This window comes from Cariama cristata, unplaced genomic scaffold (genome assembly GCF_000690535.1).
Source record: "Cariama cristata isolate BGI_N322 unplaced genomic scaffold, ASM69053v1 scaffold6823, whole genome shotgun sequence".
Taxonomy (NCBI): Eukaryota; Metazoa; Chordata; class Aves; order Cariamiformes; family Cariamidae; genus Cariama; species Cariama cristata.
This window is the reverse complement of record NW_009607705.1, coordinates 31918-55497: the sequence shown is the minus strand read 5'-3', so window position 1 is coordinate 55497 and position 23580 is coordinate 31918. Positions and strand designations below refer to the sequence as shown.

The following is a 23580-nucleotide window of genomic DNA, read 5'->3' as shown; positions in this document are numbered from 1 at the left end:
GGCAGCCTCGCAGGCAGCGCCCCGTGCGTGGGTGGTTGCCCGGCAGGACCTTCCCCTAACGGGAGGCAGCGTGGATAGCTCGCTTCGACCTTTTCAAATGTACTTCTGAGGCAATTTTAAATTTATTACCCTTTTTTTTTAAATGCCTGGCTTTCCCGGCGTTTTGGTCAGGCTGCTTGTATGAAACAACAGTCGTGTGGGAAATTGATTTTACTGTGGAAACAATAAATGTGTTAAACAGAAGAGTTTCTATGGCAGTCTTACTTACACCTGTTTTTTAACCGAACTGTGAAACTGTCTGTGTCTTCCCCCCTTGAAAGCAACTTTAAATCAAATTCTTGGCACATAAGTTGTAATGGTTGTAAGAGCTGATATGTAATAGCATATATTCTCTTCTAACATATAGTAGTGAGCCTGCATTTTTTTACTTGTATTTAAAATACTTCAAAAGTGTTTTGCCCATTCTGTCTTGATTTTCTCCTGTATTTGCTGGGATTTTTTATTCTCTCTAATATAATTCCCTATGCTCTTCTCGTCTGTTGTCTTCTTGCCATGTTCATAATTGCAGTGTTTGAACACCTGTCACAGTCCTAACGCTAAACAGATTGGATTACAACACACCTACCAAGAAATGCAGGAAAGCAGGGTTAAGACTTGCAGCCCAATGACATTAGAATAACACTGTATGAAAGTGTTTTCTCACTTCTCAGGTTTTTCAACAACTGTTCCAGTAATGTTGTGGATAAGAAAATGGCTTGCAAACCCGTGGAAAGACTAACTTTCTTTGAAATATTTAAGGCATGTTGCAGTGAATCAGGTACAGTGTCTCTGCAGTAAATAATTTTTATTAGGGTTGCTTTCTGGACGTTGATAATTTATACGCATCTGCCATATGCTGTGTTGCAGAAGAGCATTATGCAACTTGTTAGCTGCTCTTCTTGCCCCTAATCTGTATTTGCTAATATATACTTTTTTATATATTTCTTTAAATTTTTATTTGTAACTCCTTTTCATAATGTGGGCTCAGTTACTTTTTTGTACTTGTTTTTTACCTCTGGCCTCCTTATATACCCACATGCAGACTAGGTTTAGTCTTTTGCCAAATGCACCTGTATTAATACAATTTATTAATGTTAAAAGGAACCTGTTTGACTTGCCAGTCTGAGTAAAATCAGAGATAAACTAAAAGCCAGAAGTGTACTTTTAATTTTAACCAAACTGGATATTTATCTGCTCTTTGATTAGTTTTGTTAATGGTTGGAGAATTTGGGCAGGCGTTCTTTTATACTTTGTGGGTATCAAAGCTATCTAGAAACCAGATAAACACAAGTATGACAATAGAAGGAACAATGCGTTTTGCCGCTAGCATTTAAATACCTAATGTATTTTTACATCCCGCCTGGAAGATCCTTTTTCATTTTGTTTTCTTTTTTCCTTTTCATGTGGTTTTCTGTATGTTTTTCTTCATAGACTTAGGGCCTATCAGTCTCGACTGGTTTGAAGAACTCACTGCAGAAGCACCCCCATATGAACCTAAATTGTTAGGAGAACTTGATGGTCCCTTGGGCTGGATTGATCAAACATCTTTTAAAAGTCCAAGGGCAAAACCCTGTGCATACAGTCAACTGGCATCAACTCCGCTAATTTTTAAAGAACAAAATATAACAATGCCACCTTATTCTTCTCCTGGAAAAGAACTGGATCAGAAAAAAATAGGAGCAAGTGAGTAATTTTTTTTTTTAGATCGTACTTAAAGGCTGCTTGTGCCCTCCAGAAGCAAGGGACTTTTTTTTTTTTACCTTTTGTTGTTGTAGCTGATGATTATTAATGTAATAGATAATGCTACTGCAGAAATTGTATGACTAAAAAGCTTATTTTAGTAGGCTTCTGAAGACCACCTATAAAAATGCAGAATTAATCTTAATAATTAATTCAGCCTTGTAATAAACTAGTAATGTATATGTGAAGTTCCCTGTAGAAAAAATAGTCGTGGTCCTAATATTCTAAATACTGTTAATATAAGGAGAAATTAGCTTATGAGTGTAACCTGTTGAGTGAGAATCGGAGTGAATTTTTTTAGCAGTCTGATTTTTCTTTTATGCAAAATCTCTGAAAATCTTTTCAAGAGAGAGAATGATGCTTATCATGCTGAAGTCTGAGACGATCTGTAGGGCACTTCTTAACCTTTCTCAGAAAGACTTGGAAGCACGGAGCTCTTTGAGTTAGTAAGACTGTAAGTCATGGAAAGAAGTTACACTTTTCCATTTGGAAATGAGGTACTTCTCATTACGTTATTTTCAATTCCCAAGTACGTCATGAAAGTACACGTGTGTCTGCTCCTTTTTAGTGTACTTGCAAGCCGTAGTATCTATCCTTCTAGGACAGAGAGAAGAATCTTTTCTATGGAGACTGTATGCAAGATTGCATATAAGAAACTTTTGTATGGAAGGATATCTAACCCCATTCCTGCAGTATTGGATTTGTACATCTGCTGTGTCCGTGACCTCCTAACAATAAGATAAGCTTTTCTAAACAGGCTACAGACAAACACAAGACTCCCTTTATTACCAGAATTGTTCTTAGATCCTAAAGCAAAGTCTTTTGTAGAACTGTGTTCAAATATACTTTATAACAGTGCTTCCATAGAAGAGTGTTACCGTGTTTGTTTTAAAGTTTACTGCTGAACTTCTGCTCAACTTACTCTCAGCTGAGAAGATGTTTCTTCTAAATTTAGTTATTTGGACTTCTACAGTGTTAAGTCCCTACTGAATTCTTGGTAGCATTTCATAAATTGCAAACAAAGGAACCTTATGATTCTTCTGTTTCAAAATGGTTACTCTTGCTCTGTGTTTGTGCCTGTGGATGTTTGTATACACTCCCTAAGGAAGGGAAGATGACCGTTACCAAAGTTTACCTGTGGGTGGCCTGAAATCTGCTTCTGGTTTTCTTGGTTAGAGCCAACTGCCTTGTGTACCTAGGTTTTGTTCTTGTGAAAACAAGAGCATGGATGGAAGCTGATGGATTTTACTGTGGTATGGTACTGAGATGCAGCCATGCTGTGAATATGGATTTAGGAACTCAGAAACAGAGAGAAATGCAAAAACCTGGGTGTAATTTCTGATATGGAAGATGTTTGGAAATTTCCAAGTAGGAATTCTTTTGGGTAGTTGCTCCTTCGTGTGAGGGGCTCACTGTTCAGAGGATTCTGCTGCTTTGGTGGGCACAGTCTTTGTCTTTTACCTGGAGATGCATAGCGTATAAATAGCTACTGCTACCAGTGACAGTGCTTCCACTAACAGTTCCAGAAATAATTTTTGCTTTATGCTGCTTATTCAAATCAAGAAGTGTATGTCTTAAGTAAATTTGAGAGAAAGCTGGTACAAACGCACGTTTGCATGTATTGGGTTTCTCCTAAGAATAACTTCTGCAATGAAAAGACAGGCACAATACAGTATGTTGAAACTGAAATGGAATATGTCTTGAATAATATCAAACAAATATACTGCAACCCGTATATATCGAGTGAATAAAGTGACATAATGAGGTGGTTTTCGCTGTGCATTTGAAATGCGTTTAGCATTGTTTGAATATAGAATTTGAACGTGTTCAAAACACTAGAGGAGAATAGTGTTGGGTTTTTTTTAACAAAAATCAGATGCATAATTTTTTAAGCTTATCTTTAAACTTCAAAATCAAAACTGTTACTTGTACTTTTGTAAAATTGTGTTATTATATTCTGTGTTGTAGGCAGAGAGAATTTGATAAGCCCACGTATCACAAGAAGAAAAATAGATCAAGAAAATGAAATACTTGCTTCTCCTCCTGGTACCTGCTGCAACTTCCTTGCTGCTAGGTATGCTAAATACGTCAACACAAACATAAACTAAACTGGATTTTATGCAAAAAGCAGTATTAAAACCACCGTATTTGACTGGTAGTCTTTTTCAGAGCAGTGAATAATTGTGTATGTCTGGTATGTTTATCACACTTGAAGGTTGCTAAGTGAAATGAAAATAAAATACTAGGTAACTTTGAAAATTTCCTTGCTTTCAGGTGTTCTTCCTTTCCATTTTTTCACTCCTTCACAGCTGGCATATGTTGGCATTATTTCAGCTTCCCAAGTCCTCAACATCCAGTGCAAGAAAGAGTAGCAGTGATGTATCATGTGCTTTTCAAGTAGTAATTTGTAAAGCTATTGATAATATTTACTGATTTTTTTTTTTTGTTAGTAATAGCCTTGATTACTACATTTAAATGTATATATTTCAGATAAAATTGATCAAAATAGTCATGTTGATTATAAGAACAATTAAACTAATTATTTAAAATAGATTAAGCCAATTTCCATAGTTTCATACAGAGTATTAAGAAATGCATGGCTATATTGAAATCTATTATACTATTTGTTAGACAAATCATCACTGAAAATTAACATATTTCCCAAAAGAATCATTTTACAGTTTCTAATAAATTTACAGTGAGGTTTAAAATACTGACTGGTGGTTAGGAGAAATCTACATTTTACTTAGTCAGGGAAATAGCCATGTTTGCCAAGAAAGAAAATAATGGAGGCGGTAATATATGTAATATCTGAAATATTTACTTATTTTCAGAAATTGAGAAGTGAAGTTAATATTTTTTTAATTTGGTTTTGTTTTGCAGTCCCACTATTTTAAGGACTACTTACAGAACACCTCAGAGAAATAATGTGCCTGGTTTGTATTTACACTTCTTGGTTTTACAAAATGTCTGATATCTGTAGATATAAATCCTTATGTCTTAGGTATTATTTAATGTCCTTATTACATAATGTTTTTTAGGACCCTATGGAAGTTTGTTTTGCACACCAAAACTTGTGGAGGTAAATATTTGATGCCTGCATTTTGTTTTCTTTTTCCTGGAGTAGTACATTTAGAATTCTGCACAGAAATAATAATTGTTAAATATATTTCTAGGTCAGAACTCCGAAACGTATTTCTGAAAGTCTGGGAGCAGAAGTGGATCCAGATATGTCCTGGTCAAGTTCTTTAGCCACACCTCCTACACTTGGTGCAACAGTGATAATAGGTATTTTTAAAAACGAACAGTTGCTATGGGTTAAAAATTTCTGGTTTTGATGCTGGAAGTTCACTTAGTGTGAACTGATTGCGTTTGTTTTTATTAAAAAGGACAAAACTCTTATAGTGATGCTTAGTGGGTGACTTTAAATAATGCAGCCCTAAAAGGAAGAAATGAAATTAAATGTTCATTGCTTTTCAAAAGTTTTCTTCCTTTGTATAAGGGATTAGGGAATATAAATTTAGAAATAACATAGCAAAGTATAGAAAGAGGATTAGATAATGGTTGCTTTACACTATCACAAAACTGGATACTATTAGGTTAAGTCACGTGAGTATGTTTGTGAAGTCTAAGGAGGTAGCCAGCAGTGCTGGCTCCAGCATTTTTAACTCCTCCTCACTGTGCCTACCATCACATTGATGCAGTGGGACAGACTGAGATCCTGACCCAACTGAAGACCATATTTCCTGGGTTATTTGGACAGGGCAATTCTTGGACCTCATGTACTGCGCAGCTGCACAAACGGTGGTGCCAGCTTAACTGTGAATGAGGATGAGTGGGTGATAGCTGTTTAAGTGGTAACTAACAGTGATGCTAAACATCAAGCCTCCACCTAGGGTGTTGCTGTAAGTGGGATTTCATTAGCATATGATAAGCAAAATGAAATTTGACCCTATGATTTGTTGATGAAAACTCTTGAGAAAATGGGAAGACCTGGATGTCTGCTCATCTCCTGACATTGCTGTTTTTAATGTTATACTGTTGCTGTATAAAGCCTATTAAGAATGAATGCTAGAACTGGGAATCTCTTTTGGGAGAGAGTAGGTGATACTATTCACAAGGCTACCAAGTTGTGCCATTTTTGGATGTTTGTTTGTTCAGAATGATGTGACCTGAAAGGAAAGGCTAGGGGAAGTAACCGTGACTTAATGATGTTCTTCTGGGAGAGGAATTGTGGTTTGAGCTCTCATTCTCCCACTGCCTGGATAAGCCTAGGATTTTATAGTAGTGATGCCCACTCTCTGCCATGTGACACCTGTGAAAGGAAAGAGCCAGCCATTTGGCTCCTGCGTTGAACCTAGATGCCGTGTCTATGAAACATGTTATTTGAATATACTGCTCTTTAGGCATCTTAAAAATAGGATTCGCTTTCTCCTTTTGTAATACAGGTGCAAAGATATTACTGCTCTTGTGGGAGGAAATAGAAAAAAAACCCAAATTCCTGACAGAGGCTTGAAGATTTCATCCAAATCCTTTGACAGAAAAAAATGGAGAGTAGTTCCATGAATAACTGCCTGAAAGGGGAATGGCAATGATGGTGCTCTCAGGGTGGTAACTGGTTTGCCTACATAGCAGAAACCACAACCTGTGATTTAGGATGACTTGTGCCGTTATGAAACTACTTTTGTACACTGTCCCTCAGCCTCACCTGTAGGACTTTTTAGTTAGAACTTTTAGCTAGTTTTTAGTAGGTTTTTTGTTTACAGATTTTGGTTGCATTTAAAATAATCCAGTGAAAACCAACCCAAAACACAACCGTATTTGAACACACTCTGCAAATCACTTAGGAGCAAATGAATTGACTTGTCTGTCTGTCTTCTAAAGCTAGAGAGAATGATTCTATTTCCGGAGCAAAGCAACAGGATGAAAGAGCTGATACAGTAAGTAGTTTTAAGAGCTATGATGTTCTTTAATTTCAGTTAAGCTATTCAGTTACATGTTTACATTCCTTGAGCCAAGAATAAAAAACTGTCATTTTCATTCTAGGCTCTCCTATCTGGCTGTTTTTAAAAGTTACTGCTTGCAAAACTAAACTTGCAAATCCTGGCTGTAGACCCCCTTTGAGGAATAGATTTGCTGTGTTTTTAAAAACAAACAAAAAAACCCAACCAAACAAAAAAATTTGGATTCAGCAGCAGTGGGAGTCATTCAAAGAGAAATCAAACCTAGGAATTGCAATGTGCTACTTATCTGAGGGCTGGTTTGTTTTTCTTCCTCTTTTGTCAAAGTTTTGGGAGTTACTGTTTGGCAGTAACTTCTTGAGCTCAACCACTACACCAGGAGTTGAAATTGAGTATTAATTTCAGTCCTTTGATAGTGTTAGGGAGAATTCTTGCTTAATTGTAATTTTACTGTGTATATGAAAGCTGAATGATTATTCAGACTGAAAACTAAGGATAGAGCTAATAAGATTCAATTACAAACTTCTGTTTGATTCTCAACAACCTGAAACTTCACAGTTAACAAACTGTTACAAGTTAAAATAAGCAAAAAAGCCTTTCTCCTTCCTCATTATCTCCTTTGTTCCTTTTGCACAGGCTTGCTTATAGTAAATTGCTGAACCCATTCACTGACCTTAAATTGACTGTAGAATGGAACCTGATTTGCATTGAAAATGGGGGTTATCTGCTATTTATTTTCAGATGTACCTGTGAAAATGTTACCTTTCATTTTAAGAGATGCAGAATTATACAGATACTGCAGTAAATGTTTAGAGTTGGGTGTTCTACTGTTAAAGTGACACATACTGGTATGTAATATAAGGGCTTATGTCTTTTGTTTACAGGTTTTGCACAACTTCTTTTCCAACCACGAAAAACATCCTGGGATGAGTGATACAAGTGTGCTGTCCGTACCGGAGACAGTAAAGCTAAATGCTGAAGATGACATCAAAGATTTTGGTATGCATTGTTGCTTTACTACTGAGTATTCTGTGAAGCAAGATCTGAGCATAAAGTTACATTTTTTTTGCCAGCTGTGTACTCCCACTCCCTGAATTGATTCCGCTTTGTAAAACTAATCTAGCCTTAAAAAAGAGAATCAGTTTCTGCGGAGTCAGTGAATTATATCAGGTTACCACGCCACTGGGTGACAACCAGGTTAGTACTGGTGTGAGTGAAGGTGTGAGACTATATGGGAGAGCTGAGAGAGAAAAATGGTACAGGCTCAAGGGGGAGCAAGACTACTACTTCTAGATATTGAACAGGTTTAGTTTTATCATGACATTTCACCTCGATAGTCATTATTCTTTGGTGAGCTTGTTTTTTGATCTTGCTATATCCCTTCTTCGTTTACCTCACCTATTAGCAGTTCAAAACATGACAAATCCTTTAGGAAAAAGAAACATTATTTTTTTTTAGAATGAATGCCGACAATACTCAACCAAGGGCGGGGGAGAAATGTTTTCATTCTGTGTTCTTAGGTCACGTTAGTGAACAAGTGAAAATGTACCCTTCAGTGTGAGCTTTTTGATTTTTGTTGAGAAATAATGGCAGAAAGGAAGACTATTAACAGAAATTTGTTCAACATGTGTGGGTGTAAAAGGGTGCTGTAGAGATTGACACAGGCTAGACAGGATGATATATCCTTCGGATTGTGTGTCTCCTTATCTGAATTAAGTGGACTGCCCTAGAAATATTGTTTTGTGGGACATGTAAGAATTGTGAAAGAATCAGTTTAGAATTTGAAGAGGAGGGGTGAGAATGCTGGGATCAGGAAGCATTGTTGCTTGCAGAGCGATACATACTGCTATTTTTATATTGTAGGTTCAAACATGCTGAGAAAAATGTAGTTGGTAGTAACCTCCATGTCTAGAACTATTCATGAAGTAGGAGAAGTAGGTTCAATACCCTCTGCTAATAAGGATTCCAATCTGAAATGGGGCAATGTGTTCTAACAGTCAGTGAATATGTCAGCCGAGAGCAGAAACATCTAATGTTTAAGCCTTTCTTTTTTTTTCTTTTTTTTTTTTTTCCCCTGAGTATTGTATTATTTACCCAGAAGGAGAGGCACTGAGAAAACAAATTAAGTAGTTATTGCCTAGTTAGGGCACTTACTGGGAAAACAGGAGAACTCTGTTGTGCAGTCCTTGTTTTTGGGGTTGTCATTTCACTGACCCTCCAGTGAGTTTAGAAGTCAAAATGAACTTCCCTGATTTTTTTAATTTCTCTCCCCTCCCCCACCATCAGGTTATTCAGTGTACAACCAGTATCTTTATAATCTTTCAGGTGCTCCTGGTTTTCTTTTTCGATTAAAGGTAATCGCTTATGTTTAAGTAAAAAGACAAAAAAACCCCAAACAACTGTGTCCTTTTAGAAAGCTCTGTTGACAAATTATTACAGGATGAAAGGATGTGGACACAGACGTTACTCCAGAGGAATGTACTTTAATAAGGGAAAAGGACTGTGCACTCAATCTGTAGTGTTACAGTTTCGTCTTTTCAAGATCTTGTTTAGTGGTACCTTCTGCTACTCAGGTGAAAAACAGAAAGTAAAGAGAAGGAGTAACTGTTCAAGAGATGTGATGAGAGAAGTGGTTTTATGCCTACAGGGTGGGCATGAACCCTTAATGGATGTATTACAAATAGTTGGATGTGTGTGACTAAGTATTGGGAAATCTTCTATGGACTTCCAAATGGAAAATCTTTTGGATGCTAGGTTATTTAAAAGTTCTAATAGGGGAAATGATAGAATTCTAAATTATAGAAATTGTACCTAAAAAAGGCTTATGGAAAAAAGTTAAGCTATTGGTTATGTGCCCAAGGAAAACAGAGGACAATGACATTTTTTTAGGTACCTCATTACGATTTCTTTGATATGGCAAAAGCCTTAAAAGTACTCTCAAAATAAAACCTAGCTGTCTTTTTGCATGTGAACTGTTTTGACAGGTGGGTCTAGTTTCATTCATTTGAGAAGGTAATACTTTTATTTGGTATTTGTAAGCTTTTAAGGCTGTCTACAAAGTAGAGTTTAGGTTATTTTTCCCCCACTACATATTGTTTGGTTTGTGTATAGAAATATTCTCATTATTTTTATAATATTTGTGACAATCATGGAACTTTTAAAAGTTTCCCAATCAGTTAAAAAGAGGATAGTATTTTCTAAATCTTTCTAGATACTGTACTATTCTATATCAAAGTAAAAGATAGTTTAATAAATTAATCCTTAAATAACAGTTGCCATAGCTGCTAGTTACAGACAAAAATAAGCAGCTGCTTAAGGTGTTTGGTGTCTACCATGAAGTATAAATTTTGGAAGAAAAAAATCTAGACATTTATCTTGTAAAATTTACTACTCATTTTCCTGTTTGTGGGAAAAAAAATACTCTTTTGAGACAGCTAGGTTTCGTCTTGGAAACCTGCTTAATCACCACAATTCTCAGGAGGCCAAGGCATCTGCATGTATGTCTCTTGCCTCCTGTTTCCTGTAACAGCTGCTATTGGAGAGTAACCTACTTTAAAGACATGTAGATTTATCTTTCCAAACTTGCTCCTGATTAAAGGTAATTACCATAAAATTGACAGCTGTATTTACCTATAAAAAAACCAATGCTGTTCCTAAGTTATTTCCTAAAACATAATTTTTTAATTCTTTTCCTCTCCCCATCTTCTCTAAACTATTTAGAGTCGGAGATGTTAGATGGCTTATTTGCTGAGATGAATAGCTTTGAGGATACATTCAGTATGCCTGCTAAGTCCAATGGAACTCTTCTGCTGATGCCCCATGCTGTGGATGCAGTGGAGAAATGTGAAATAAACACAGATAAAGCACAAGGAAAGGGGGATGTTCCTTCTGAGCAGCCTACTAGAAGAAAGACTGGCATTTCACATGAAGTGGAAACAACTAGCTGGACTGAAAAAAGCCACTCTATTGAAATGAAAGATTCTTTACACCAAAACACAGAGGAAGATACAGGGGATGGTAAAGATGGCTGTTTAATGGGACACGAAAAGGAACTGGAGTCACTTAGGATCGCAGGAGATGTGCCAGATTATAGAACACACAAGTCATCTGAGAATGAGAAGCCTGTGAAAGATGATGTGCAATCTTCATCAAGCCAGTGGTCTCAGCTGAACTTGTCTGATCTTGATGTAACTCACTTGGAAATGTCTATATGTAGCTCTCCACCCTCTGACTTATGTAGAGAGAAAAACTTAGAAGAGAAGTCAGTACTAATGACCAAGGATGATGCTGTGGAAACACCTTTACTGAATACTTCAGGCTTGATAAAGGCACAAAAGCTGTTGAGTGTCAATTTGTCAGAAAAGTGCTATGAAGTGAAAAATTCTGAAAACAACCCAACATCAGAAATAACTCCAGTAAAATCTGTGTCTCTGAGTGTTCAAGATCCAAAGTTAATAAAAGGATGTGCAGCTGAGAAGGTTTCCAAAATGAGCTTCTTAAACTGCAATTCTTTTTTAATTGAAAGGACAAATGTCACGGAGTATTCTGTAGTCTACAATGGCAGCTTTTCCAAGCATTTAAAAACAACTTCTAAATCTGTCATAACTGATGTTCTGTCTCACCCACTTGTATGTAGTGCTACATCTCCAGATAATTGCAATGACCTACATTTAATAAATAGTGAAAATACTCTTACTAGGTCTGGCTTTAAAAACCTCAATATGTTATCCAGCTTGAGAAAGAGATCGAAGAGATTTATTTACACAATAAACAATACTTTACTGTATCAAGAAGAAAAAATACAGAAAGAAGTAACCTCTGAATCGCCTATTCATCCTGTATTACCACATTTGGAGTCTGATTCATATGAATTTAAAGGCTGTCATGTGGCCAGTGTTGATGAGCAAGGTATATTATTAAGCTTTTCATCATTTGTGGAGGATTCTTAATATATAAAGAACCTTTTATGTAAATGTTTCAGATAAAAACGTGTAAAATCTTGTGTTTGTGATAAAATAACTGCAACTGGGAATCAAGATAGTGTTATAATAAGAGTGACAGAATAGCATCAAGTTGTCTGATGCTAACTTACTGGTTTAGTCTCAGATTAGTTTGTGGAATAGAAACTTCCACCTTGAACCATTATTCTAATTGGCAAGCTTAATTATCTTTGTCAATGCTGTTTAGACATCCATAGTGTCAAGGGCCATCCTATCTGAGTTGATAACTTTTAAGAGATCATAAAGAATGGTAAAGTTGTATTGTTATTTTTCTAAAATTAGCGAGTTTAAGACTGTACATCTGTTTCTTCCAGAAGCACAAAATATTTTTAAAAACAAATTACATAATGAAAGCAAGCATATACTCCTATTTTTAAAAAGCTGTTATTCTTGCTAGAATTACTTAATATGAGGAGTTGAAGTACTTCTTAAAGTTTGAAACAAATCCTTGTGTTGAGAAACAAGGAATGGAAGCCCATCTCTTCAAATTTCATTACAACTAAAAATGGATTATTTTTTTTTAACTGATAGCATTAGCTGCAGCCTACTCACTTGTTTCTGGCTATTAGAACATGATTAGATTAAATGGATCTCCAATCTTGTTAAGGCATTCACATTTGAAAACAAAAGTGATATTTATGGTACCAGTGTTAAGCATGTGTAGAAACGATTTTATGGGCCAAAATTTTATGGAAATATGAATTTTTATTTGTTTGAGTAAACGAGAACTACTTTATTAACATGTTTTTTTCTGTAATATCTTCTCTTGTAGACTGCTTACTTCTTGCTGAGAGAAAGCATTTGCAATCGAATATCAAGGAAAATAATTTCAGTGCTTGTACTTTAAAAATGGATGTAATGGATAAGTCACCTGATAATTCCTTCAATGATAGGCTGAAGCAACAAGGCCTGAGAGACTTGGGGGAAAATGCAAGAGAGGCTCAACCTGCTACATCGTTAAAATGCCTAGGAGTATCTAATACACAGAAGGAAGACAAAACAGATTCTTTAAATAGTGAAATAATTTCAAATATAAAACGTAAAGTTCTAACTTCAGCATACCTAATGGCAAAAAAGCGTTCCAGGTTGCTCCATAAAGGCTGTTGCTTAGAGAAAGGTGAGCAAGATAAGTACATGAGTGCAAATGTGAACGATGGAGCTACTGTACCTCGGAGCCTGAATGAAGAACTTGCGTGGTCTTCTTCTAGGGATAATGAACACTTGATTGATATGTCTGTGACAAATGGCGGTTTCAATAATACTTTGAGTCAGATCAGCTTTGGCATAAATGGAGTCAGTAGTGATTGTTGCAATAAAATATCAACTGATAAAAGGCATGCTACAGACCACTGGTCAGTAGTTGACTGTAAAGAAGTACTTGGACCTTTGGGAATAAACTGCTCAGAAAATGATAGTACTGGATTAAAACAGGGGGAGAAAACAGATGCAGCTGCCTTTTCAGAAGCTGTAGCCAACAATGAAGAGCCAAAGTCAGCTGAAGAGAGTGAAAGCCTTCAAGCAGCTGCTTTCAATAATGTAGCTGTAGAGATTGCTAAAGAATTGTTAGATTATGTAGATGATAATTCTTTAAATGAAGTAACTTCTGAAGAAGGTAAACAAGTAGCACCTATGTATTCCAGCAAAAAGCCAAATGAGAACCTAAAGCACAAAGGGAAATCATCAGGAAATCTTAATGCATGCGGTTTGAATCTGGGCTTTGGTGGCTTCCAGACTGCTTCCAATAAGCAGATTAAATTCTCTGAAGTCAGTATAGCAAAAGGCAGAATGCTGTTCAAAGATATTGAAAATGAATGCTTTGAAGCCGATTCTATGGGAAGAGTCAGAAACTTTTCAAATCAAGTTAAAAAGGAGAATATGGTTTTCTCAGGTTCAGAAAGCAAGTTGGACAGTAATTTATCTGGTTCTTCAGATTCACAGACAAGTTTCCTAAAGCCTGGGCATACGCAGTTTATTCCACATAAAGTTGGTTTGTGTAAAAGCATTCCTAGAAGTCCACAGTCCTTGCAAGAAACAAGTCAAACCTTGACAGCAAGCCAAGAAGCTGAAATCGCTGAACTTTCTAGTATCCTGGAAGAAACAGGTAGTCAGTTTGAATTTACACAGTTTAGAAAGCAAAGTAACGTGATACAGAGTCATGCCTTTCAGCAGTTTGGAACTGTAGAAACATGTGGAACAAAGAATGGGGAAAATATTTCTGAAACAAGAGAAGATGCTGATTTTTGTAGCACTTTTAAATCTGAAAATCAAGTAAAAAATGACAAGTATTGTACTAAGCAGGAAGACAAAAATGAAGACTCTAAAATGGTGGAATATGAAAAAGAAAATGCAGTGGTTTTCCATAAAAATGACAAAAAGGTTACTTTTGCTAACTTAGACAGAAATGAAGGTAGAATATCTGATGTGAGCTTTCCAGTAGCTAAACAGGGCGGCTCTTGTAATTTTGTAGGCTTTACTTCAGCTGGAGGTAAAAAAATAAATATTTCTAAGGCGGCTTTGAACAGATCTGCAGAGCTCTTTAGGGACTTGGATGACGATAACTATTTCTTTAAGTCTTTTGAAACTAGTACTAGATGTCACAATTCAACTGGAGAAAACAAAAGAAAACCAGTTTGTGTTTCAGATTTCAAAAGCATAGATACCATTTCCCACACAGGTTCTGTTTCCCACCACACACAGAAAAAAAATGAGGAAAATATTAGTATACTGTTTAAGGAAAATATGGAAAATCAGACAAAAAGATCAATAAATGATACTGAAAATGATAATTTCAATAGCACTAACACTATGATCAACAGTGTGTCATCCATTAAAAAACTTGACCAGAATCATAACATTTCCAAACAATTTTTGAATCAAGGAGATCGCCAAGTTGAAGGCAGTTTGCAAGAAGACTCGTTAGATGTAACATGTCTAGGAGATGCTGTTACAACTGCAGAACAACATAGTTTATCAGATGAAATGGAAAACTTGTCTGCTAATCAGAAAGGTGAAGACAGAAGGGAAAATGAACATTTGGCACAAAAATTTCAAACTCCAGCTGGTGACGATATATCCATTTCTGATGCAGCTATGGCACATTCTCTACACTTGCTCAACGTGCAGTGTGGGGAAAGAGATATAAATGTTTTGGAGAACTCTGATAAACAAAAGACAAATCATAAAAATATGGAAGAAGACACCACCCATGATAAGAACCCGTTAGTGAATGAAAGCAGAATAAAAATAGGTTCTTACCATCATCATCAAATACCTTTTGAGCAAGAGGTGGGTGTTGAAAAGAATGAAGTGAAAGGGAAGTATCTGACTGGTTTTCGTACTGCTAGTGGCAAGAAAATAACAATCGCTGATGGATTTTTGGCTAAAGCTGAACATTTTTTTGCAGATGTTGACATAGGAAAGGAACATAATGACAACTTTGAGAACCCCATAAAGAATAGGAAATGTGGCAAAAACTGTGTCAAAGACTCTGATTTATGTATTGAAAGCATTGCTCAATGTGATCCAGAAAAACTTAATTTTAATAAAAAGCTTATTCCTGAAGAACCTGGAGATCAATTCAAGCAGGCAGTAAAGAGCAGTCCCATTAAACGCGCTGTGACTCTTGATACTCCTAGTAGAGTAGATAGACTTCTTAATCTAGGTGAAGATTGTGAAAGAAGTTCGGTAACTTCATGTGCCCATAAAAAAGCTGATGTCAGACCTGGAAAGTCAGAATTGGAATCCCTTCCCAGACAGGAGAGTGATGCTTTAAGTAGAACTTGTTTGTCTGAAGAGGGAGAACTGTTTGCAGAGAGAGAGATGGAATACTCGCCAAAAAAGAGGGGTGATTCAGAAAACATGGATGGTATTCCTGTGCACTCTGCTGCATCTCTGCATTTAATGAAGGTATCGAATGACCTTGAAGATAATTCTGTGCCTGGAGATACAAAAAATATTTTATTTGTTGAGGATAGTAACAATAAATCTAATCAATCCTTCCTCTTAACCTCAAAAAGTAGCTCTTCTTATTCGAACTGCGACAGTAAGGACTTAGAACGTTTAAACAAACCTTGGGCTGATACAAACTGCTTCACTGACACCATAGTTAATGCTTGCCAAAACCAGTCACTAGTCAGTCTTCCTGAAGATGAAACTAATTTAGCCAGGTTAAAAGAAACAACACTTAATGTTGAAAATCAAAAGGGTGATCTGAAGCCAACTGTATTTAGTACAGCAAAAGGTAAAGCAGTTCCTGTTTCGGAAAGTGCATTAGCAAGAGTCAGACAAATGTTTCATGAAGACTACAGTGAACCTGTGAAATACGAAATGGAGACTAACTCAAGAACTAATCAATCAGAAATTGCTGGGAATTCATCTTCTGTCATTCATGCTGAGTGTCCTAATTCCACTAAGTTTTTAAATGCTGCGAGAAGCAAAGAGATTAATTCAGCCACCTCCCATTTTATTAAAGTAAACGCAAGTGCTAGTGAAAATGGTCACCAAGATACAAACACTTTTGCAGATGCAAAGTCTGTTTCAAATTCTCAGAGGCAACGCTTTGAACAGAATATCAAGCTTTTAGGGCACTTGCCTGTTCCAGATAAGCAGGTAAAGCAGTCACATTGTTCTACAAGCAACCTTGGACTTTTTAGTACAGCAAGTGGTAAGCCTGTACAACTCTCAGTAGAGTCACTGAGGAAAGCTAGACAGCTCTTTTCTGAAATGGAAGGTGATCTTTCGTCGCATGTCCAAGAAGCATTTTTAGTTGAGGAAAATGTTGAAAAGTCTGAAATGCACACTGAAGTAGTTCCTAGGAAAATGCGGATGGTATTACCAAAAGGGGAAGAAAATGCCAGCACTGAATTGATTTCAGATCTTGCTTTTGGGTTCAGCACTGCAAGTGGAAAGCAGGTGACAGTCTCTAAAAATGCCTATCAGAAAGCAAAGGCAATTTTAAAAGAGTCTGATGACTTTTGGAGCAGTGGACTTTGCATTACAGATCAACTTAGTTCAATTAAAGAGAGTGGTCAACAAATAAAATCTTTGACTGATAAAGTCACCTCAGAATCCAAAATTGAAAAAAGCTGTAATGAAGACTTTGACTTAAAAAGCATCTACCCTGAGGAAATGAAGTCTTTTCCGAGCCCTCGCCATGTCAAAATGCGTGAGTATGTACCACATAGTACGAAACCCAAGCAGATAACATCATTTAAAAATAGCTTTCAGCAAGGGGAGACTGGGTCTTTTGGAAAAGGGCAGCAGAATCTAGGGATGAAAACAGAATCTGAAGCAATTTCAGGCAGTGCTACTGCTGAAGCAGAAACGAATATTCATCTTCTCCAAACTCCAAAGAATTACTTGGAAGTGGAGGCTGTAGAAAGTGCAAGGGCTTTTATGGAAGACGATCTTTCTGGTTCTGGAGTACACATTAATGCTGCACAGTCCTTCAGTGGCAGACTGGATAAAAACTTTCAAAATAAGACTTTTGGGAAGAGGCACTTGGAAGAAGAAAATTCACTCGGTAGGTCTTTGTCTCATATATGTTCAACTCTATTTCTGCACAGTGGGCTGTTTGAGGGGTTTTTGCATGTCACATTGATTTTTTGGTCATGTAGAAGTTGAAGTTCTTTCTGTAGGTGTCAATGACAAACATTCTTCTCGCTGCAGACAATAGTTCATCTACTCTTTCCAGCCTTAAATGCACAGTACAAGCTAAATTTGTAATTTGTAATTTTAAAGGTGTGCAGGTTTTGCTGTTTTGTTGTAAAGTTGTGGAAGAAAGCTACTGCTTTTTTTCCCTCTCTGAGCAGACTTTTTTTTTCTTTTCTGCACAAATCTAGTGTTTTTACATTGAAAAATGAGTAGTAGTAGTTCCATTTTCAGCTTTTTGTGCCTCGTAGGTGAGGACAAGTTTTCGCTTCTATTGAGATTGCTAGTCTGATATGAAAAATAGCTGTTGGTCTAAAAGCGCAGTTTCTTACTATCTAAAACTGATCTGTCTCAGTGCTGAAGTGTTGGTACTCTAATGCCTGCAGTCACCCAGACCTGTTCAGGGACCTGGGCTAGCTGAAAACGATTTATGGAAGGGTAGATCGCGACAGAGTCGCTGTCTAGCTGCACAGGTTCAAGTACAAAGGTTGGGCAGGCTACTGCAGGAAAGTTTGGGTAGGTGTGAAAAGGCAGACAGGACTCAGTCCAGCTTGAAACAGCTTGTGCCACAGTTCAACCCTATCCTTAGTTACAGCTTCTGTAAAAGATGTTACACACTTTTTTAGAATTTTGGAGGGACTCTTTATTGAAAGCACAAAAAAGATGGGGAGTGAGCTGTGCTGCTGAAGTCCACTGTGGTGCACTTTCTGAGGCAGAGAGTCTTGAGTATGTTTGATAACTTTAGGCTCACAAATTTTGATTTGGATGGAACAGACCTACTGACCGCAAAAGATTCAGCAACAGACTTCATTATATGGAGTCTTGAAATCATTCTTGGTAACACAATACTGTGTCATTCTGTACAGAAGAAACTTTTGCAAATTGTGGTGAAGTAGCTCTGTGTTTGAAAAGGCCATTTAATACAGACATGTGATCTGAAAACTTGTTACTTCTGCTTGCTCTGACTCCTTGAATGTTTTATTTAGAAATTATAATTAAGTTTTACAGTATTGGTAAGAAACTGAATTTAAAAGGGACATCACTTTTAAATACCTGCGGTTTTATCCTAGGAGAACCTCCAATTAAAAGACAGCTACTGCTTGAATTTAACAGAACAAAGAATCCCTCCAGATCTTTGAAAGCTTCGAAAAGCACTCCTGATGGTAATTTTAGTTTTCTTCTGTTCTAAGCAGTAATCTGGTGTCAGTTGTGATTTTTAGAATTCTTCAGTTTCCAAATAACTAACATATATAGCAAGATTGCTTAACTGCTTCTTTTATCAATATAGTCACGGAACTTCAGGGAAGCTGCTGTGGTAGTATCTCTGCTGACTTGAAATCAGATGATTAATGGTATGCCTCATTGTGTAGAATCTAAATATATTACAGTGTACTACTTCTGCAAGAACTGTTGTTTAATTTCCAGCTCGGTAGGAGTTTATCCAGTGTCTCACAATCCTAAATTTCACAAATTCTAGTTTCAGTAGGAATAATATACTTTATTGACCTGTAGTTTCTCAATTAAAAACTGTATCTACAGGAAAATGAGAAGGTACTGGTAATTTCATCATATAATTTGTGAAGAATATATTTACAGATAGGTGTCTACATTAAGATGCTTTTAATATTTTGAGCCAGTAATATGGAGGCTTATGAAAGTGAAATCAAGGTTTTAAAGTTTGAGTTGATGCTTTATGTGAAGCTAGTTAGTGATTGGGGTGTTAGGATAATGTGATTTTGGCTACGGCTTTTCTTTAAGGAACTTGTTCTTTCTAGGCACTATATGCTCTCACCTAGAATTCAGGAGCAGGCTTCATCAGTTATGTTGGTTTAACCAGTATATTGGTTCCTGAATGCTGTCCTGAATCTATTCTAAGCATAAAACCCATGATTCAAAGTTTTAAATGGAATTTGTAAGTCACTGCTGCAGAATAATTTTATACCGTTTGTATATAAATATTATCCTATCATGTAGCAGGATCTGAACGGTGTTATTCTTTGGTGGAACAACTGAAAACAGTTCTAATCTCCAGTACAGTCTTGCCTCTGACTTCCAGAGCATGTGGCATCTTGTGTATATGACTTCTCATATGAAACTTCCTCTTTGCAGCCTAAGGACATAGCACAAATTCCAGGCAGACATGATTTAGTTAATAATTCCAAGATAAGCATGTCCTTCAATGCTGGAAGGAGGGATTTGTGCAAATGTGCCCTTTTTCTGTTGTAACTTTAAAAAAACCCAAAACATTGCTAAAAAAGAGTCTAAATTGAATGGTGAGCCTACCTGGAATTAAATATAAGATAAATATTTCCCTTTCAGGAGCCTAAAAACATCTTGCAGGCTCACAAATAGGGACTTTTGAGAGTTCAGCATTGTGGTCACTTATCCTTTAGAGCTGTCTGCAACTAGTGTGAATATGTTTTCTACAAAGATTTTATTGGGGGGGTGGGTAACGACACAAAACAACAAAGCTGTTTAAATCCACTCTGGAAAATTTTCTGTATATTTATAACATTAATATAAAAAAAGCCTGTGATGTAAATATCCATTTCCAACTTTTTTCTATTTATCTTACAGGCATTTTCAAAGACAGAAGAAAATTTATGTACCATGTTCCTTTAAAACCCATAACTTGTCAACCTTTTGGGTGAGAAATTTGTAATATATTTTACAGTTCTTCTAATGCAATTTCTTAAAACCTCACAAGCTCTTGTAACTTTTTAAAAACAGATGGTAATAATTTGCTACCCAACTTTATAAAAGACTAATAATTTTACTTCAAAATAAACATAGTAGATTACCATATAACACACATTGCTGCAGTAGATCAATGAGATGCTAAATAAATTTTACACTTGGTATTTCTCTTTTCTCGATAAATAGAAATCAAGTATTCAGTTTTAAAGTGTAAAAGACTGATATTTTATCTTTTCATTGACGTAGTGTTGAAAGTGGTATTACTAAATTAAGAATATAAAAATCCTAACAAAGATTTTTGTCAGGAAGCTGGAACCTGTATGTTTAAATGTTTTCATCTCTGTAGGGCTACTAAAGAACGACAAGAAGTCAAGAACCCTACCTTTACTCTACCAGATCAAGACTTCAAAGGATTCAAATCTAAACCTGCCATTTTTCAGCACTGTGCACTAAGGCAGTCTTTAAATGGTACCTCAGGGGTTGCTACACCATGTAAGGCCTCCGCAAAAGGCAGTGAAGAAACAAGAAGTTTGCACAAATCTGGCAAAACTGCTAAAACTTTTATTCCACCCTTCAAGACCAAGCTGACATTTTCTACAGGTGAACAAGGCAGCAGCAAAAGCTGTGACTTGCCGATCAGCAAAAATATGACTGAAGAGATGCAATTAAATCAGATCACAACTGAGCAAAATATTGCGGAACCTCAAGATCACCAGTCTTGCATCCAGCATGCAGCAGACACTGACCTAGAAAATGGCAATTTAGGTATTTTCAGATTTTGATCACTTAACTATTGTGAATACCAGCTATCAGAATTGAACCTTTAAGAGTTTTGCATATTCTGTCAGACTTCTTTTTTTAAATAAAAAAGAAGCTTCTTTTTAAGCTGGGGGGAACAGGAAAATTAGAAAATAATTACTTTCCTAATATTTTATATTGCACTTCTAATAAAACCTAGGCAACTCATCTCCAAAGTTAGTTAAGAACATGAAAACTTTGTTTTCACACAGTGCTTCAGAAACAAGATGGCTTATGTTTCATTTGATATTTGATTTTATATAGCTCTTAGTAAAGTATTCTAGGAACCTTAAAGACTAGCCTTGCTATACTTCATTCACTTGTACAGAAGTTTGTTTTCATTCTGTTTTCTAATTAAAATGTAGGCTGAACCATATAAATGGCTGATTGTGTCATTTTCAGAGGCATATTTTAAATGCTCAACTCTTTGACTTTATTTAGCATGTCAGCTTATGCCTTCTAAGCTCTCTTGAATATTCCAGTGACTATAATTTCTGTAACTATTACAATCAGATAATCTGGATTTTTTTTCAGAAGGACTCGTGTATATTTGAACAGATGCATGAACATTTGCAAAAATAGATCCCGTATTTACAGGTCAAAATCTCAGGTCTCAAATCTCAGACTTTGTAGTCATCATCAACTAATTTCTGTTCATTTGGAGTTTTCTGTGAAGACAGAATTCAGTCCGTTGAGAAAAATATGTGGATTTAAGTTTTAGTTCAGGGACTTATATCTTCATAATCATTTAATACCATTAATTCATATAAATATTCGAATGCCTTCAGTAAACACTGCTTTTTAAATGCATTAAAGTCTGAATATTTAGACTGTTGCAGTTTCTAAAAATCTGCAGAGTGGCTTAGAAAATATGCTTCTCTGAATCTGCTTTTATAGTGTGACTGTATATCTTAAATCGATACATATTTTTAAAAGGTTTTGATGGTTTGGGATTGTTTTTTCTTTGTAGCTATGGTCAAGATGATGACAAATCTCCGCTGTGCCAGAGATCTGCAGGAAATGAGAATTAAAAAGAAATACAGGCAAAATATTAGCTCCCAGCCAGGAAGTCTTTATGTCATTAAAACATCTGCAAGAAATAGAATCTCTCTGAAAACTGCAGTAGAAGAGAAATCTCCTAGTTTTTATTCTACAGAAGAGGTATTTTGATATCTTTTTACTGTGTGTCTTTACTGGGATCTGTTCCTTAAGGCAAGCAAGCAAAAACTCAGTAGCTTTTGAATAGATACATTCTTCAGTTTTGAGATAAGTATATACAGTAGCTGTTCTACCAGTTGCTACAGTTTTTAAGTAGTTTTGCATATCCACAGTTTTTAAGACTATTCCAAATAATAAGGGTCATAAATGTCTCTGTGATGTTAGAATCAAACAAGAGAAGCATCAAACAAGGAAAAAATCCACCAATTTTAGTTGCTATTGATTTTTAACACATATGAAGAGCTATTTTAAGACAACAGTTAGAATTTAAGCTTAGGTAAGCCTATATCAAAAACCTCTTGCTTTTGGTACAGTGAAGGTACAAAACCTATTGAATATTTTTTTAAACAATTTTAAAGCACACTGTGATGCTGCCGTTGTGCTAAAAAATTGCTGGGAATTCCTCCATTCTCCTTGGTTTACATATGAAATGACAAGGTCAGACAAAAGCTGTCTCAGCCTCAAGGAAATATTTTATCTGAATATATAACATTAGATATAAAAACTCTAAGCTGAATTCCTACTGTATTGTCATTATTTTGGTTTTTTATCTAATTTTTTGCAGCTTTACATGTGCGGTGTTTCGAAAGAGTGCATACAAGTTAACAGCACAAATGCAGAATCTTTCCAGTTTCTCCTCAAAGACTTTTTCAGTAAGGAGTATTTATTAGCTGGAAATGGGATGCAACTTGCTGATGGAGGATGGCTAATACCTACAGATGAGGGAAAAGCTGGAAAAAGGGAGTTTTACAGGTACAGTAACTTAGGAATTTGAGACAAGTATGCTATTTATTAGTGATTCTCTTATCCCCTAGAATAAATCCAACACGGTGATCTTTTAAAGCCTCGTGACTACTTTTTTTACTGTGCATTTTTAGTACACCTCTGTTAGTAAATTTACAATCTTGTAATATCTTTATTTACACTACGTAGGCTAATGTTAGTGATCTTCACTGACCATTAAAAAAAGCATACAAAGGCAATTTAGAAAATTTCTGGGGATTCTTCAACAGTGTAAATCATCTAGAAAAATACTACTGTTTTCTGTTAATTCAGCACTTCATTAGCATTATAAGTTTTTGATTTTTTTTTTTTTTCAAGTGGAAAAGGATTTATATCTATTGGGCTTTAGAGTTTCTTGATGGGGATGAAGGTTGATTGGGGAGGTGCTTAGGGCTTCTTTGACAGGACAGGGCTGAAAATGTTTTTTTGAATATAATTATTTTAAAGCTGATGTATGATTTGAAGGAAGCCAAGACTTCAGTAGTAAAACTCGCTGATTCGTTCAGACTTTCTTTTGAGTATATGTAAGAAGAAAAAAAAGTGCACAAACAACCCTTGCTCTTGCACTCTTCCTGGTTCTTCTATCCCTCCTTTTGCAGGTCATTTAAGATGAGCTAAAAAAAAAAAAAGTATGTGTTGAGTGCATCTCTCCTAAACAGTTTCATAAAAATTATGTTTTGTTTTACTGTAAGCAA

The 23580-nt window shown here is 36.0% G+C and overlaps 1 protein-coding gene across 1 annotated transcript in view; it reads left to right on the top strand.

Moving 5' to 3' along the window:
- Positions 1 to 750: 750 nt before the first annotated feature.
- Positions 751 to 23580, top strand: part of BRCA2 (breast cancer 2, early onset) — a 40112-nt gene continuing 17282 nt past the window's right edge. The window contains exons 1-15 of the mRNA XM_009696830.1: positions 751 to 817; positions 1471 to 1722; positions 3748 to 3853; positions 4663 to 4715; positions 4821 to 4861; positions 4956 to 5067; positions 6664 to 6719; positions 7625 to 7739; positions 10461 to 11648; positions 12513 to 17261; positions 18460 to 18552; positions 19967 to 20036; positions 20433 to 20851; positions 21855 to 22045; positions 22668 to 22855. Coding sequence (XP_009695132.1) covers positions 751 to 817; positions 1471 to 1722; positions 3748 to 3853; positions 4663 to 4715; positions 4821 to 4861; positions 4956 to 5067; positions 6664 to 6719; positions 7625 to 7739; positions 10461 to 11648; positions 12513 to 17261; positions 18460 to 18552; positions 19967 to 20036; positions 20433 to 20851; positions 21855 to 22045; positions 22668 to 22855 — 7700 coding nt within the window. The remainder of the gene's footprint in view (positions 818 to 1470; positions 1723 to 3747; positions 3854 to 4662; positions 4716 to 4820; positions 4862 to 4955; positions 5068 to 6663; positions 6720 to 7624; positions 7740 to 10460; positions 11649 to 12512; positions 17262 to 18459; positions 18553 to 19966; positions 20037 to 20432; positions 20852 to 21854; positions 22046 to 22667; positions 22856 to 23580) is intronic.